Consider the following 16,606-nt stretch of genomic DNA (forward strand, 5'->3'; position numbering starts at 1 on the left):
TGTGCCTACTGTGGCTCTGGCCCTTGTCTCTCCTGAATTCGTTGGAGAGTGGTATTGAGAACACTGGCTGAGTAGCGCAGGGGTGCACCTGGACGGTGGCCTGGAATGCCAAGAACAGATAGCTTGGAGCTTTCTAACGAAGAGCTGTTATTCATCTCTCGCTGAGTAATTGTAACCCCGGTAGCCAGCCAGTCATCTGAGTATTTATCGTAGTCAAGGGTCCCAGACCACCGGAGTAGATCATCAACACTCTCATCGTTCACAGAGGTAGCATAGCTCTGAACACTCTGCGAAAGCTTTTCAAGACTCGTTGGGGTGTCGTCCAAGAGAATGCTACATGTCGTTCTGAGGGATGGGTCGTGCTGGAGCGCAGAGCTGGCAATCTGCTCTAGGTCATCAAGTCCCATATCCCTGAGTATTGAGATCTTCCGCATCTCTCTCATCCAAGCAAGGCGTTTTGCACGTCGGAGTTTCTCGAGCTCTCCCCTAGAATGGAAGACTGGACGCATCACTGCAGCCGAGGACTGAACTATGCTATCAGTTATTGAAGGATCTATGAGGCGCCACGGATTGTTCGTTATGCGATGATACCAGAGGCGCTTATCGACGACTCCTGTCTCCTGCTCAACAGAATAGTTGCGTGGAGCCGTTATAGATACATCACAGACATGCTGATTCTTTAGGAAAACCTTCCAGTAGAGCCGTGGTGGCCATGGTGCATTGTCTGGGGTGCCAAGCCGAAAGCGAATAACAAAGTCCTCAGCCAATGCCTCTAGATTGCGAGCTCCGGTGGGGTCAAGGTTCCTCAAAAGCTGCATGGGTGATGAGCTAGTCTGCCTTGTTATCTCGGCAATGTGTGCTTGCAGGTGGAGAAACACGCGTCGATAAAGATTGCCGCGATATCTACTTTGAATCACTCTTGCGGCCCAGCGTGCTGCCCCAGTCTGGCCTTGCCCTTTCATGGTTTGGAAATGAAACAGGATGCAGGAAGCCGCAATCTTGTAGATAGGATAAATGTGGAATGCCCGATAGATACGAGCGCGCTTTAGCCTGAATGCTTGCTGAATACGAGTGGCACAGAAAAGAGAAAACTCTTGGGCACGAGCATCCCTGCTGAGAGCTATGACCTGAACTTGCTCTCTGGCCTCAAACTGTGCTATAAATTTTGCAATAAGGGAAATGCGGACCTGACGTGATTCTGGGACAGCCTCAAGCTTTGATATATTCGTATCTTGATTAACTACTGGACACCTCTGACAAAGACCCTTTGAGATCAATCTCCAGAGTCTCTGAATAGTTATAGTAGCACTCAAAATACCAAGAATAGAGTATTTGGATGGATGTTTAAGATAGTATCGACGAAGAAGAGGACAGTTGTAGATTGTTCGGCGACGTGGAGCGGTGCAATCTTCATTTGCAGAACAGATGTCCCTTAAAATCATTTTATTTGCATGACTGACTCGCAGGTGTTCCAGCCCAAATTTGACAGTGGAGCAGCTAGCACATCTCGCCTAATAGTCATTTTAGAGGGGGCCTTCCTAGAAACAGTCAAGAACAAGGATAGATATCAGCTTTTGAACGTTGACGATCATTTTACCATTCTGCGCAAGCACAAGCGTCAGGCAGATATTGCGCGCCCCGATATTACACACCAGACACTACTAACCCTTTTGGACTCTCCACTGAACAAGGCCGGCCTACTAGAAGTGTGGATACATACCGAGAACAAAGTCCTGATCAAGATTGACCCCACCGTCCGTATACCGCGTACATTCAAGCGCTTTTGTGGCCTCATCGTCCAACTGTTATACAAGCTTACTATTCGTGCAGAGGACAGCAACCGGAAGCTCCTGCAAGTCGTCAAAGCAGACCTTAAGAAGCATCTTCCGCCAGACATACGGATCGTGCTCCTCAGCAGAGTTGCTGGGAAGCCTCAATCGATGAAGCAACTTGCCACCGAACTTACAGGAGGGCTTTCCCCTCCGGACTGTAAGCCAGTGGGCGTGATCATTGGGGCCATTGCACATGGCCATGTAAGCGCAGACTATGCCACCGATCGAGCATGCATTTCACAATACGCCCTTTCTGCTGCAGCAGTGGCTGCCCGCGTGTGTGGTGCATTTGAGGACTTGTGGGGAATTCACTAAACGTGCCAGCAGCATTGTGGAGGTGCATATAACCGAAAAGTAATCGAAGAGTAAACAGCGTCTCGTTATCTTTACCTCTAATGGAGCGTTTTTCAGCCACTCATCACACCCAACACGTTCAAAAACATTAAAAAAGAAAGGCTGGATGGAAGAGATAGAATGTTCACTCATGGATATGGAGAACGCTCTTTCGGCATTCCAGAAGCACATCAGCGCCTATAAGTCTAACCCAACAACTGCATCAGCCAAAGCATCACTCGCGTCTGCGGACACAGCTCTCTCCAAAGCCAAGAGCTTCCAGACACAAGTTGACAGCTTGCTCAAGGGAGTCACTGGCCTGGAAGCCCGTAGAGCACAGCAACAGTTTAAGCTTCTTCAAACAAAAATAGCAAATGCCTCACAAGAACTCGAGCAAGCAAAGCGCCGTGCAGACGCTAAAAAGGTATCCAGCAAGGCGAGCACAGTTGATGACCTCCTAACCATCGCTGCACAAAAGAAGCAAGAGAATGTCAATCTTCTAGAAGATGCAAATAGAAACTGCGATGAGGCAGGTACCATCGGAAATGCAATAGTTGAAGACTTGGGAAGACAGAATGAACAGCTGCGAGGAATAAGCAGCAGGGCAACAAAGATCCAAGCCAATGCGAGGGGCGGAGCGGAGATCACAAATAGAATGATCAAGTGTGAGAGAATAATTAAGATTGTTCTTTGGTCTGCATCTGTTCTCTTCCTCGGCTTATCTGCTTTAGGGTTCTATGTATACCACCACAATGTTCCTCACAACAATCCAGAGCCGGCTCCAGAGCCCTCAGAGATCAGATATTGATCGTAGAGTGAACAGTAATCGTGTAAGACTGTCTATCCCTTTGTCCCCAGCTCAGTATGCAGCTGGTACGTCTAGGAGGCTTCGGGTGGACTACCTGGAGGACCGGGGCTAGGCAGCACAGTGAGTACCTCATCTAGCTCTGCGCTCGGGCTCCTCACATCATTGCTATCTTCTGGTGCTTTTGACGATGCTTTGAGTGTTCCGGTGGAGCCCTGCAGATTCGACCTATCCAGGGAACCTGCCCTGTTGACAAATACTTGACTGAAGCTGTCATTCACCGCCTCCGATCTTGAGGCAGATTTGCTTCCGTCTTGCTCTATCTTTCCGATGTATATCTCCATGTAGTTATTAAGGTCCTCTTCCTCCTCGGCCACCGGCCTACTCCGTTTGGGCGGAGAAGATACTAGCTCGCCAGATAAGTTGTAGACCCGCGCCGGTGTAATGCCATTAGTCCTCTTTGTAACACCTGGAGATGGCGCTGAAACAGTCGTTACATTTGTTCGAATGGATTTAGGAGTTAATTCTTTGTCTGACGCAAACCGTACCTTGTTTGAGACCACTGTTACATCGTCTAATGTCACGGCGTTCCAACCGGGTCCCAAGCTTGCGTCCATGGATCCGTTGCTAGTTATAAACTCCAGCTGCGTGTCATCCTCTTTCCCGGCTGCTTCAATTATCGCCTTATGCTCATCTCTAGTGTAAACACCTACCCGTGAGCCCTTGTACTTCTTTAGAACTGAAAGCATGCTAAAAATCTCTGTCCGGATGCACCGAAGCGCGTTAGCTGCGCTGGTCTGAGTGGCCTTATCACCTATAGCTATCAAATAGAGCAGCTTGTCAATGCTTCTTTCCTTGTACATCAGGATAGCGTTCCTCCCCACAGTACTGAGAGCGTGTGCAACATACGCAGCCGCTCGAAGACACTGAAATTCCTGTAAAGATACTTTTTGAACATGTTCACCGAGACTAACAGGGGTCAAGAACGTGCAGACAGCCGATACGACTCCACGTCTTCCGAACTCCACAATAACGTTACCATCTCCGTAGCACTGTCCATACTTTGCATATTCCTGCTGAAATAGATTGAACATCTGCTGCTGCTTGGCAGAACGTCGTTTGGGATGGCTGCTAGAATCTACCTGAGTATCACTGTCCTGTAAGTTTTGTCTTCCTTGACGGTAAAATGGGGAGCTGAAGCACAAGTTTGCAACTGCAAGACATACCTGCTCGCGGAACGTAAAGTCATATGAGTCTAATAGTTGAGAGGCTTCCAGGCACAAGAAGCTGAGGTAATCAACGGCCCTATGCTCCAACAGCACTATGCTATTATCACGCTCTTTAGCAAGCCGCGCAATGACACCACACAGCCATGCACGGGCAGTTCCGTTTGCAACAGTTTTTAGTCCTTGTATTAAGAGCCCAAAGATACCAGTCACGCTGCGCCCAGCTATAGCGGCAATCTTTGGGTCTTCTAAGACCCCAGTTAACGCCTCGGCAGCACTGGCCACTATGGCGGCTTTGGCTAGTTTTCCATAGTCTTCTTCCAAGGCAGAGTTTTCAATGCACCGTTTCAGCACAGTGAAAAGGACGTCTAGCGAACCTATTTCATATAAAATCTTGGCAATCTCGGGGTGCTTAGCAAGATTTGCCAAGCACTGGCAGGCCCACCGAATAACACAGGGATTACAGCTCCCAGTAAGACCAAGAAGGGTCCGAAGCATCTGGTTACTCTTCTTGAGAATAGGCACAATGTGCTCTGATGGGCATATGTTTGCAAGAGCATGCAAAAGCCACGACGTTAGATTGCTCCAGGTAGAGAGGGGCACTTCGTCATTAAGGGAAGTAGCGCCATTGTCTCTATGTCCTGAAGTCGACGCACTCAATAAGCTGGGGCCTTTTGTGAGTGCCCGGTCAGTGCCAGCTTTAGATGCACTAGACGGGGCGTCAAGCTGGTTGCCCTGCTGATTGAAGAGATCAGAACTGACGTTTTCCTTGAGCTTAAATAAACGCGTACGCGGGTTACGCCTCACTTCTCTGCACTGGCCCGGGGCCACGTTAGAAGGGGGTGGTCCAGGTTCTTCCACTTCTATCCCGCAGCTGTCTAACAGCTCCTGAATATGAACCAGCACTTTGTTATTGATTAGCTCCTTTGCTATCATGTGATTCATCGAGAATATACTTGCCTCCGCAGTGTCAGGGTCCCCATCGTGAACACATGGCTTGGAGCTGATGCCAACTATGACCTGGCACGCTGCAAGTAGCGTGTTATTGTCGTTGACGGTCAACATGTTTATGAGGGGCTGGATGCCACCAGATGTTGTGACAACCACATCGCCACCGGGAACGTTCGCTACCTTCGCTAGCACCAGTGCAGCAGCCCGAAGAAACTGAGTAGATGCAGCTGGAAGGATCATGGAGCAGATGCGAGAAATAGAGTTTGCGGCGTGTATAAGCTCCTGCAGAACAGCCTGGTTGTTGTACTGTACCATTTTGCTGAGGCATAAGACGCATGGCTCATATATCTCCACGTCTATATAATCTAAGAGGGTGCAGAGAATGGAGACCAGTCCGTTTGTCCTAAGCTGATTACGCGCGGAAGCAGAGGAGCACAGGTTGCAAACCATGTATATCATGGCAGATACCTCTTGTATAATGGCAGGCTCAACGGTTTTGTTTGGCTTCAGTTGATTGGTGAAAATGTTGCCGGTGAAAAGAAGAGGAATGGCTGCAGACAGGCGCTTAACCACGCTGGCAGGACCTTCCAGGTAGTGGAAGACCCGCCGGGGAAGTGCACACAAGAAAAGCTCGGTTAAAATTTGCATTGCACGGACCCGGATATCCGGTTCCACCTGCTGGTTTAAAAGAATAGAGAGGTAGATAGGGACACCAGCATCTAGCGTGACATAATTATAATCGTCATAGTTTATAGAACGGGGATCTGTTCGCCGCTGGTAGGCCGCCTTGTTGTATTGCTCTGGGGTTTGTGACACAGGCCCGGCAAAAAGAACGCGGGACACATCATCATATTGCACAAGCTTTTTAATAAGCCCAAGACACTCCGAGAGAATCAAAGCGGTTATGTGAAGGGGAGCATGGCCCAAGTCGGCTTGCCGGTTGAGAGTCAGCAGAGAGATGAGGGCCTGATGCCCGCCAACCTGATAAAAAAGTGATCTGCTGCGTTCTGTACTGAAATCGGCGCTATGCAGAGTGCTAAGGGCAAGCATGATGGAGTTTGGACTGCCCGTAGAGATTGCTTGCACATGTTTTTCAAAGAGGTTGACGCCTGTCTTAAACGAGATCGTCTCCTCGGGGACATCAGGATCCGAATCAGATAGGGGAAAGGTCATCTGTGGATGGGACAGAACTGCCCAGAATTTTGCATTCCATATTTCCATTTAGTATTTGCCATTTGACTTATAATTTTACAAAGCTGCAAAAACCAATTTTGCTTGGCGGATAGTCGGCCTTGCCAAAAATCCAAAAATAAGATGTCCATCGGTCGCGCCATCAACGCTCGCTTTCCCGAGTCTCAGTCCGGGTACACACGAGCTACAGGGCCAGAGTTTGCCTTCCAGGCGGATCCCATCCGCAGGCAGCAAACGACCTCTGAGGCTGTGGCTCGCGATCTCGATCCGAATGTAATGCGTCTGGATACAGAGTACAACGATCAGTACTGCGGTCCGAGTGGCATGATTCCAGATGCAACGATTAAGCAATGTTTCACAAATCCTTACACGGGACTTCCGTGCGGCAGTCAAATGCTAAGCACGGGGCAGGTATACAATACCCAAAACTTCCCGCATGTAGGAGTTACTGATCCTAACCTACCCACTACGGAGGGTGCACCGCGTGTACTAATCCCGGGCTCCCAACCGGGAAGTAACGAAGGAACTAGAGCAATCTATAATCAGGATATCCCTAAGACATATGAGTTCAACCCGGATCAGTCCTTTGGGCGGCGAACTGGCGCTGCCCTCCCAGTCACAGGCTCGGGTCGCTTGGATGGCTTGCAGCGCACAGGGAATTTGGGTGTCAGCATGAGCCGGACGGAAGTGTTGGCCAGAACGATGAGTACGACCCAGCCGGAGCTGGCGGCTTCATTTAGAGCATCTCAGGGAATCATTCCTGGAAGCGTTGGTGACCTCGAGCAGATGAAGGAGCAGGGTGTTGTAGGCATGGGAAATAACCAATATCCTGAATGGCATGCGCCAGAGTGTGATCAGCAGGCCTATTGCATGAGTCAATCTATGAAGCATGGGGCGTGCCCGCAGAAATGTACCAACAGAGAGATTATTCCTGGCTCGCAACCAGGGAGCAATGAGGGAACAAGGGCGCTCTGTGGTACTGGAACAGGGAGAACCATCCCATTCAATCGTACTGGTATAAGCACCATTGGGGGCGCCAAACGGCTATACCAGACTGGTCAGATAGCTTCAGGAGCCACGCCAATGAATCAAACACTGGACGGGACTATGCTGCCTGCTACTCTGAGTAAGAGCATGAACCTATCCCAACTCAACAAAAGTGGTGCTGTCCCAGAGCTTCCTGCTATCAAATCTCCTATTGGCTCGTCAAGGGTTCCAGCCAAGGCATCGTCAACTCAAGATCGCCGAGAAGAAGCTCAGGCTGAGATCCAAGCCGCGCTGCAGTTTGGACAGCAATTGGAGAATCCTCAGTGCACAGCGGACATCCCTCAGGCAGTCTCTGATGTAGCCCATAATGTTGTTAATTCGGCGCAGGTCTTCCAACCTCCTCCTCAACAGGAAAACCAGGAGCAAGGCCAAGATTATGTGCAGCATGTAGCTCATGAAGCCATGGCACGATCTCACCCTAACCCTACCACACTGGCAGGAACGGCATCGTCTACAGCTCTGGCTCATGACAACCTTTACTCTTCAGTCAAAAACCCATCTCCAGAGTATGATACTGGGCTGCCAACAAATAACGTCAACGAGGGGGCCTTCAACAGAACCGCAACGCCTTCATCTATAACAACCACCACCCGACCCAACTCTATTCCTGGCGTAACCCGCCTGCCAGGGCCTAGCGGTGACGCTGTTGCTTCCTCAGATTCGATAAACGAACGAGGTTTCAACGAGCCGCCCATGGCTGGGACAAACGTCTATGCAAACACAGTCAACTCTCAGCAGCTTTATCAGCCGCAGAACCTGGCGTACAATCCATCACACTCGTACTCTGCGTTCTCAAATAATCCATCATTCCCGTCATCGAGTCGTTGCTGCACAAGGACTACCAACGGATGCATTCCTCCTGGCGGCTGTCAGTGTGGAATTGCATCATCAAGAACGCGCTGGGACGCAGCAAAGACCATGGGAATTACCGAAGCAGGTGTGGAGTATGTCAAGCCACCCCACACTACATTTTGCGATGCCCCTGTGGCTCGGAACTTTCTAGGTGCTCAGAGACACCAGTATCCACATACCGCGTCGAATGGAGCATACACTAACACGGCTGAAATGGCGGCAGCAGGATTTTGCGATAAGAGCCTCTGTCAAACAACCAGGATGTATTCTAAGGGTGGCGGAGCTCCTTCATACAAGACCCTTAATGCATACATTCCAGCATATTCTGCATACAGGAGGCCATGGCCAGGTAACTACAATGAGAAGTTCTCCTCAGGCGCAGTCGGACTAGGGAACACGCAGACCGGCGAGCCTCACAAGGTAACAGACGAGACTGCCTCATCGAAGGAATCCGGCTTTGTCGAGAATTGTAAGTTTGACACCAAACCATTTAATTTCATCCCTGGAGAGAGACCAATAGGATTTACAGAGACCTTTGCCCCGGAGGAGGGCAATAAGGTAGGAGGAGGCGGTAATGCCCCAGAAAACCCTAACGAATTCCTGACTACACACAACGATCACTTTAGGGCAATCTACGAACCACAGTACGGAAAGCTGCACCAAAATAAGAACGATGGTCAGGTTCCCCCAGAGGGCAGTACTACCGATGGGAGATTTAGTGGGCTTCTGTCATCGAGCAAGATAAAGGCCAACGTCACATTTAAGCCTGGACGCGAGCCCATCAACGGGACAGCCACAGGCCCACGTAGATGCACGTGCTACGATAGGGTCAATAATGTGTGGATGTAAATCGAGTAGTTGTTTATTCTTCCATAGCGCTGATCTTTGCGATGCGCGCCGCGTGTCGGCCGCCCTCAAAGTTCGTGCTAAGGAATCGTGAGAGAATGGATGCAGCAACTTCCGGTCCAGTGGTTCGGCCGCCAAGAGCAAGCGCGTTTGCATTGTTGTGCTTTCTTGCCATTTCCGCATCATATTCCGTAGAGCATAAAGCACAGCGAATCCCCTTCATCTTGTTGGCTGCTATACTTATCCCTATGCCTGTTCCGCAGACTAGAATGCAGCAGTCAGCCCTGCCGGAGGTGACGGCTTCACAGCCAATTTTGGCAAAGTCAGGATAGTCCACTGAAGCATCGCTCTCTGTGCCCAGATCCATCACTTCATAACCGTGTGCACTTGCACGCTGCTGCAGGAACATGCGAAGGTCCCTACCACCGTGATCAGAAGCAAAGGCAACCTTCATACTTTTGTTCACTGAACAGGGCCAAGAAAGCTTACTCAACGCAAGAAGCAGACCCTACTACATGCGTAATCGCAACGGGTGGAAGGCCCATTGTTCTACTTCCGGTCGCAAATGCGATGGATAAGGACTGGTTGTCATGCACACAATCAACAGAAAGAATCCCAGGGGTTCTACGAGATGTCACACCAAACGCCCTGTCCACACTGCTGGCACAGGAAGAAGGTGTGCTGGTTCCGCACGAAGGCGTGCTAAAAGAGGCAGACGGGGTTAAGCGGGGAGGGGATTGGGCACTAGAGATTCCTGAGCCTATCGTGCTGCCAGGCAGCTTCGAATGAGGCCTTGGCGCGTACTTATATCTGCTCTTGATCGAGTGGAGTTGTATGCTATACGTAGGCAAAGCGTCGGACTTGCATGAGCCAAGGTGAACATACATGGGCGCTGTAAACGAGGGCAGAGCAGCAAAGTAAGAACGGGTTAGGGCAGGAACTCTGCATCCCTGTATCCCTGCACTAATTGCACGGCAATATACGGGCCTCAGAGGTATACACGTGTCTACAGCCGTAGCAGAGAGAGTAGACTTGCCACACAGAGACCTGGAGGAGAGATCAGGCTCAGCCGAAGGCGAAAGTTTGTTATCATCGAGCAGCGGCAAGATGGGCCTTTGCTCTCCATCGCATACAAGGTGACTGCTGTATGTGTGACTGACGTCGCTTCTAGAGCGCTTGTGAAGGGCCATCGTCTTAGGAGATACTACTCCGTCAACCACGGCTGACCGAGGAAGGCCAAAGAGGCCTTTTTTCGCATCCCCAGAGGGTGCCCCGTCGGCAAAATCAACTACCATTTTAAAAATTCAAAAACAACCAGTAGATGGCTCTACCTCCCATGCCCACCCTGAGATCGCCTGGTGCACGAGCACGCTCCCTGATGGCTCACAAGAGCATCATATCCAAGGAGTTGCCAGGTCAGGGCTCCTCAGCGCCACTCCGCCCGAGACAGCTACCCCCTCTTGCACTCGCACCAGAGAAACCCCGGTCCTCATCTCCTATCAGGGCAAAGTCCCAACTAGCCGCAGCCTCGGCACTTTCCAATCACCCTCCATTGGGGAATCCCGGCAATCCCAGGCCCCTGAACTCCGGGACCACATCGAGAGCCTTTTAAAAAGAAAAACACTACTTTCAAATGTTCACAACAGACTTTAAAACGCGGGCCTTTTTATAATCCGCGCATGAGCTGTAATGGCATTGTGTCTGTCTCTCGCATTCTTGGCCACGATTATGACGACGTGAATCCTGTCGATAGTCCTGAGCACCCTTGGAGGCGGCGCGTCAGGGGCCACTGCGGAATCCTCCCCCCGGTGGAGAGCACGCTCAGCGTCGCCCCGTTCTCTTCTAATTATGGGGCGCTTTCTCCTGTAAGCGGAAGGTTCTCACGGGCGTGCTTCAGAAACATGGGCGACCTGTTTGATCCTTCGACGAGGATGTACGCAGACAGGCTCAGCAGCTTTGTCCATTTCGGGGAGGCACTCAAGATGGACCCAGGGGTGGAGGTTACCTACTACAGCGTGGATGCTCCCGTGACAGACCTTATAAGCAGGGTTTACGATCCAACAAGCCTATGGAGCGACTTACACTATAAAGCTGGTAGAAGACATTACAAACTTGGTGAATACAGTGACGAGCAACGGATTAGGAACCGGATACCCCCCTCGTTGGACTACGAAATGCAACCCCAACACTGCAACAGGGAGTGCTGCAAGCACCTGAACATCCGCTATAGAGACGAAAGCGGGGATAGGACCAGTCCCATGTGCACCTCGTGTGGGAAAGGTCTTGGAACTTTCGTTCCGTCGTCCACCAACTCAAGCATATCCAACAGCCAGTGGTGAAGGCTGAAACGCTACCAGAAGGGCTCGACCTTGGCTTCAGCTCTATACATATGTCAGTGTGGTTTGCCGCATGCTCTTCGGTCACTCGCCGGCTATAATAAGGGACTTGAGGTTGGATATGTGTGATTTCAGGCCGAGTATTTCGGCCGTAAGTAAATCAAACTCCTGTATCCTGTTGGCGAGCCGCTTCTCCCACGTCTCTATTGATGTGACGTACCGGGAGATCTCATCATTTAGCTCAACAAGCCGCGCGGCTAAGTTCTTCACATCCACCTGGGTTTCCAAAAGGGGGTTCGCCGCCAGTTGATCTGCCTCGCCTATAGACACGTGGGAGAGGACATCGACAACCTGGCTCATTACATTGAAGAGTGAGGGCCGCTGGGCTGCGATGCCCGCAGCTATTGCACAATAGATCGTAACTTCCAGGTCACGTTGGGCCTCTGGGCTCACTCGCTCAGTAGATACCGACGCTAGGTTTTCGGATAGCCATGTTTCTAGGGCCAGGATATTGCTTTTGTAGGTTCGGCGACCCACCGCCCGCACGGGAACGACAACATCATTTGTTGAGACGTCCACAGCCGCCTTGATGAGTTGATAGCGATTGAAGTGGGAGGACAGCCCATGCAGGTAGCCTTTGCTGAAGCTTAGTCTTGAAAGAACATTGTCTCCCGCGGAAAGCGTGGCATCCAGCGGCTCTTGTCTAGCAGTCATCATGGTGTTCAGAGACAGCCTTGCTAGAGTAGGGTCCTGGGTAGAAGAGGACTTTCTGGTGCGATCGCGAAATGCAGAACGGATAACGGAGCTCATTATTTTTATAGTGAATTGAGAGTCTGTAGAGCAACCCTGGTCATTGTGGTTCAATAGAAATTTACAATTGATCAACCGAAAGGTAAGCTGTAAGATATTATGAAATAAGGTATTATGAAGTAAGGTATTATAAAAATGACTAAAATGCCAAAGGCACTCTGCCGGCAGCCTCAAGCAAATCGAAATTTTAGTAAATTAAAATCTAGCATTCAGAGGATCCCAGCCTGAATGTATGCTGATCGCCAGCGGAAAAAGGTAATGGAGCGCGATGCGCAGATCAAGCTGGCCCAGGGGGATAAGCTTGCAAAGCGGGGGCTCTGGCTGGAGGCTGTGGCACTATACACAGAATCCATTGACTTAATCCCGACCAACGCCATGACATTTTTTAATCGAGCAAAGTGCTACTTTGAGATGCATGACTATCATAGGTATGTCTTCGATATATCACTAGCAATTCACATTGAACCGACAAATTATGTATTCTACGTTGCGCGCTCGCATGGGTTCTACATGCTTAAGAAGGTTCAGGAAGCGCTAAAGGACTTAGACTATGCTATTTCCGAGACAGGTTCCTCTGCAGACCTATTCTTTAGGAGAGGTGTCTGCTACTATGATCTGCGTCGCTGGAGTGATTCCATAAGCGATTTCTCCAGATGTCTAGAGATCAATCCGGCCCATCCCAGTGCATACTCACGGCGCGGAGCAGCCTACCTCAAGCTTAAGAACGGCGCTTTAGCAATAGATGACCTTCGGAAATCTGTCAACGTCTCTAGTCGCTCTCTACAGCACAAAAATTACTTCAAACTTGCAATAGCAAACCTTATCATAGGAGACGCGCTCGCGGCTGTAGAGGCTTTCAGTGCCGCTTTGGAAATAGCAAGAAACTACCGCGCAGAACTTATTTCCAAGCAGAAGGCCAAGGCTTCTAAAGTAGCCACCTATGGGATATCAGGAATAGCTCAAAAGGAGGAAGAAGAGAAAATAGATATTAAGCGAGTCATCATGACTGTGGACAAGGTGCGCTATCAACTGATAGCGTTTGAGGATAATGAAACATTCAACATATTTGACGATGCCGTGAATGCAGAGCCGCCCAAGTATACACCTATGGCCATCTACACCCCCAGTAACAAGAAGCTCGAGCAGCTGTCTTCCGAGAAAGCAGAACTGGAGGCCACGGAGAAGTGCTTTCCCGAGTATCTGGCCAGTAGAGGCAAGGCAAAGGCTCTCCTTGGTAGACACTCGGAGGCCCTGCAAGACTTCTCGGAGTCAATCTCCTATTCTCCTAACAATCCCCAAACGTATTATGAACGCTCTAATGCCTTTAGAATCATGGGGTTTTATGAAAATGCCCTCAGAGACATCGAATTCTGTGCCCACAGGAAGCTTAATGCAGATATCGCCTATGCGAAAGCAATAATCTGTGAGAATATTGGAGAGCTGGAAGAGTCTTTGGTGATTTACGAGGCGATCCTCGCTGGACTGTTCTCTAAACCATATACTACGGACTACCTCCAGTCTCTTGGTGACAGGGGACAGTCCAGCATAGACGCCATCGTTGAGCTTAGTCTACGGGGAGCAGATGAAACAATGATAGCAGCAGAGCAGTTAATCAACGAGACGAGGTTTGTTAAGATGATCGAATTAGATGCATACGTAGATGACCTGACTGAACGGAGCAAGCGTGTGACTAACTATCCTGGCAATACCACCAGGCCAAACCTAAGTATCAGCACTGGGATTTCAAGTGATCACGAGGGGAGCAAAGACAGTCCTAATGACAAGTCTGGATTACCCAGCGCGCTTATCAGCAACACCACACCACATGCACAGGAACAGATATTTGGAAAGTCCCAGCGTTCAACTGTGACAGCTGATGGGAAGGTCTTCCCCAAGCCTCGGTTCTTCCATCTTCCGAGTCTTTACCACGCTGCTCTTTTATATAGGCAAAAGCTGAACTTCGAGCGTGCAACTGAACTTATAAGATATGCTCTCTCGTTAGATCCCTTGGATGACAAATTATATGAGCTACTTGCAATCCTGCATTATGACGCCCTTGACTATCATAACGGAATAGCCTGCGTCGAGAAAGTCATTGAGATTCAGTCCACTAGTCCCACAGGAGTCTTTTGGGAAACTTACTACCTTCTGGGAATGTGCCACATGAAGCTACAGAACTATAGTAAGGCTTTGGAGTGCATGATACTGGCGCAGAAACAGCCCGCTGGTGGCGCAAAGGAACCGCTTTACAAGCAGATTGAGGCAGAGAAAATTAATGGGGTGCTAGCTTCTCTTCCGCCGGGCAGCAATATCGCAATTGCGTATCTGACATATGCGGGGAGCTCTGCTATACCGCGGGATCCCTTAAGCCCCACCTCTGCAGCGCGTGGATACCGTGCCGGGCAGTCTACACAGACAGAGCAGAGAGATACCTCACCCAATTCTGTCATCTTCCCTCTCCTGGATTTGTCTGGAGCGCTTCCAGGATGCAACAATCTGCACGTTCTACTCCGGAAAGCAGAGTGTCTCTTCTATCTCTCAGACTATATAGGTTGTGTCAGAAGCTGCTCTCTGGCCCTTAAAGAATTCAACTTTTCACAGTACACCCACCGCGGTGTTCGGCTCATCTCAACTGTTGCCAACTTGATTAGAAATAATAAGCCCTTACGTCAGTATGACCTTGCACAGGTTGTGAAAACTAATGGGAACGTGATGAGCCAAGAGGAGATAGCGTCTCTTTCAACGATGGTTGAGGTTCCGCTAAATGGAAGCGATAAGGAGTATCTTTTTAATGTCTACTTTCTTCGTGCACGGGCTCTGGCCATCATCAACCGTCTGGAACGCGCTGTGAAGGACGCATTCCGGGCCCGGCACGTTTACCTTAATCTAGGAACCATGGCGACGACTGGTATTGGTGCTTTACTTTACTTTATGAGCAGAACCTACGCCTTTCTACGCCTGTACACCAAATCCTATCACTGCGCAAGAGATGCTATCAAGGCCGGTCTCCCATACTATGCTATTTCGCGTGCACACTACATGCAAGGAGTAGCGCTTATGTACACAAATAGAAAAGAGCTAGCGGCCAAGTGTTTTTCCCTTGCACTCAAAACCTCCTTTACGGCAAAATTTGCAGGCCCGATCTTTGAGAAGCTCCGCGGAGAAGGCATAATTGTGTTACCATCTTTGGAAGAAGTTGCACACTTTGTAGAGCTTTATAAGGAGTATGACCCCTCTGACTATGAGCATTTTCCTAAAGTGATTGAGAAGGGCAAGAAGAAGATCCTCCTCAATAGCTTTGGTAAAGAGTCGAAGGGTCCTGTCAGCAGATTTGTCGTTCGCACTCCGTCGTCAAGCAATCCGGGGAGTACTCCTGGAAGCAGGCCCAACACAGGCCGCCGCTTGGCATCAAGTAGTATCATTGAAACGTTTGGAACCGTAGAGCCACAGGCGGCTCCCCTAGAGAACCGGGACACTGTAGTCAATCGCATGCCAACAATGCAGTGTCTGCCCATCACGGGGACTGAAGCAGAGTTTACTAATAAAATCACAGCATGCCACAGCCAGCGGATTGATTCTTTAGAGAAACAACTCGTTAACAGTAGGCTTTGGACCCTCGCAGCACAACTAGACACGGAGACTCAAAACTTCGACGAGTTTCTGATACTGACGAATCGGCTCCATCAGCCCGAAAACGAGCACATCCTTCGTGGCCCACTTCGCTTTGCCACCACCAATTCCTGGGTCACGAAAGATAATGTCTTTTATTTGCACGAACGGGCAAAGTGTCTTCAGGAGCTGGGGCTGCACGAACTTGCGACAGATGACTTCACATCAGTATTGCGGTTTCAGCCAACAAACGATCGGGCATTTTTCAGACGCGGTTTCAGCCTTCGTGCGCTTGGAATGATTGATGAGGCGGCTCTAGACTTCGAAAAAGCAAAGAAGTTGCGACCAGATGTGAGCCAATATCATCTAGATTATGAAAACATGAGCCAGATTGGCTATCTAGAGCTTGTTCCATATGGACAAGAGGAGTTTTACACTGGGGAGGCCAGTACAGACATCCAGAAGTCGGATCCTGAGGGCCTTTACAACAGTGACACGTATCCACCGCTTCCGGACGAGCAGTACCTTCAGACTCGCCTGCAGAACACGCACTTCTATTATATTAATACGCAAGATGTCTTTGACATGGTGCGTACGTTAAACGATTCGATACGGCTTCGCCGGCAGGTTGAGTCACCCACCATTCCTCTCACTGAAGAAGACACCGCATTATTGAACAATGACGTAGACGACATACCTCCAGACGCCAGTGTATCAATTGATGGGCCTACACAAGCAGCCCAATGAAGAGTAACGCATGCATACGTA

The 16,606-nt window shown here is 49.9% G+C and overlaps 11 protein-coding genes across 11 annotated transcripts; 6 read left to right on the top strand and 5 right to left on the bottom strand.

Annotated features, from left to right (window-relative positions):
• Positions 1-5: 5 nt before the first annotated feature.
• GL50803_005787 (uncharacterized protein) lies at positions 6-1,442 on the bottom strand (the record flags this gene model as incomplete). The annotated part of the gene is made up of 1 exon (XM_038046174.1): positions 6-1,442. The coding sequence occupies one exon, from the start codon at positions 1,440-1,442 to the stop codon at positions 6-8; it is 1,437 nt and encodes a 478-aa protein (XP_037901840.1).
• Positions 1,443-1,451: 9 nt separating this feature from the next.
• GL50803_005786 (putative Ribosome biogenesis protein NEP1) lies at positions 1,452-2,147 on the top strand (the record flags this gene model as incomplete). The annotated part of the gene is made up of 1 exon (XM_001709935.1): positions 1,452-2,147. The coding sequence occupies one exon, from the start codon at positions 1,452-1,454 to the stop codon at positions 2,145-2,147; it is 696 nt and encodes a 231-aa protein (XP_001709987.1).
• Positions 2,148-2,292: 145 nt separating this feature from the next.
• Positions 2,293-2,973, top strand: GL50803_005785 (Qb-SNARE 4; the record flags this gene model as incomplete). The annotated part of the gene is made up of 1 exon (XM_001709936.1): positions 2,293-2,973. One exon carries the CDS (start codon positions 2,293-2,295, stop codon positions 2,971-2,973), a length of 681 nt encoding a protein of 226 aa, XP_001709988.1.
• Positions 2,974-3,044: 71 nt separating this feature from the next.
• On the bottom strand, positions 3,045-6,320 carry GL50803_005784 (uncharacterized protein; the record flags this gene model as incomplete). The annotated part of the gene is made up of 1 exon (XM_001709937.2): positions 3,045-6,320. One exon carries the CDS (start codon positions 6,318-6,320, stop codon positions 3,045-3,047), a length of 3,276 nt encoding a protein of 1,091 aa, XP_001709989.2.
• A 141-nt stretch (positions 6,321-6,461) lies between these two features.
• On the top strand, positions 6,462-9,086 carry GL50803_0016935 (uncharacterized protein; the record flags this gene model as incomplete). The annotated part of the gene is made up of 1 exon (XM_001709938.1): positions 6,462-9,086. The coding sequence occupies one exon, from the start codon at positions 6,462-6,464 to the stop codon at positions 9,084-9,086; it is 2,625 nt and encodes an 874-aa protein (XP_001709990.1).
• Positions 9,087-9,099: 13 nt separating this feature from the next.
• On the bottom strand, positions 9,100-9,537 carry GL50803_0027614 (Ribose 5-phosphate isomerase; the record flags this gene model as incomplete). Its single annotated transcript, XM_001709939.1, has 1 exon — positions 9,100-9,537. One exon carries the CDS (start codon positions 9,535-9,537, stop codon positions 9,100-9,102), a length of 438 nt encoding a protein of 145 aa, XP_001709991.1.
• A 31-nt stretch (positions 9,538-9,568) lies between these two features.
• GL50803_005779 (uncharacterized protein) lies at positions 9,569-10,378 on the bottom strand (the record flags this gene model as incomplete). The annotated part of the gene is made up of 1 exon (XM_001709940.1): positions 9,569-10,378. The coding sequence occupies one exon, from the start codon at positions 10,376-10,378 to the stop codon at positions 9,569-9,571; it is 810 nt and encodes a 269-aa protein (XP_001709992.1).
• Positions 10,379-10,404: 26 nt separating this feature from the next.
• On the top strand, positions 10,405-10,695 carry GL50803_005778 (uncharacterized protein; the record flags this gene model as incomplete). The annotated part of the gene is made up of 1 exon (XM_038046173.1): positions 10,405-10,695. One exon carries the CDS (start codon positions 10,405-10,407, stop codon positions 10,693-10,695), a length of 291 nt encoding a protein of 96 aa, XP_037901841.1.
• A 67-nt stretch (positions 10,696-10,762) lies between these two features.
• On the top strand, positions 10,763-11,422 carry GL50803_0095693 (uncharacterized protein; the record flags this gene model as incomplete). Its single annotated transcript, XM_001709942.1, has 1 exon — positions 10,763-11,422. One exon carries the CDS (start codon positions 10,763-10,765, stop codon positions 11,420-11,422), a length of 660 nt encoding a protein of 219 aa, XP_001709994.1.
• An 81-nt stretch (positions 11,423-11,503) lies between these two features.
• On the bottom strand, positions 11,504-12,229 carry GL50803_0014030 (uncharacterized protein; the record flags this gene model as incomplete). Its single annotated transcript, XM_001709943.1, has 1 exon — positions 11,504-12,229. One exon carries the CDS (start codon positions 12,227-12,229, stop codon positions 11,504-11,506), a length of 726 nt encoding a protein of 241 aa, XP_001709995.1.
• Positions 12,230-12,457: 228 nt separating this feature from the next.
• On the top strand, positions 12,458-16,585 carry GL50803_0016934 (Tetratricopeptide repeat protein; the record flags this gene model as incomplete). The annotated part of the gene is made up of 1 exon (XM_001709944.1): positions 12,458-16,585. The coding sequence occupies one exon, from the start codon at positions 12,458-12,460 to the stop codon at positions 16,583-16,585; it is 4,128 nt and encodes a 1,375-aa protein (XP_001709996.1).
• Positions 16,586-16,606: the final 21 nt, after the last annotated feature.

Source organism: Giardia intestinalis, chromosome 3 (genome assembly GCF_000002435.2).
Source record: "Giardia intestinalis strain WB C6 chromosome 3, whole genome shotgun sequence".
NCBI classification, from domain to species: domain Eukaryota; phylum Fornicata; order Diplomonadida; family Hexamitidae; genus Giardia; species Giardia duodenalis.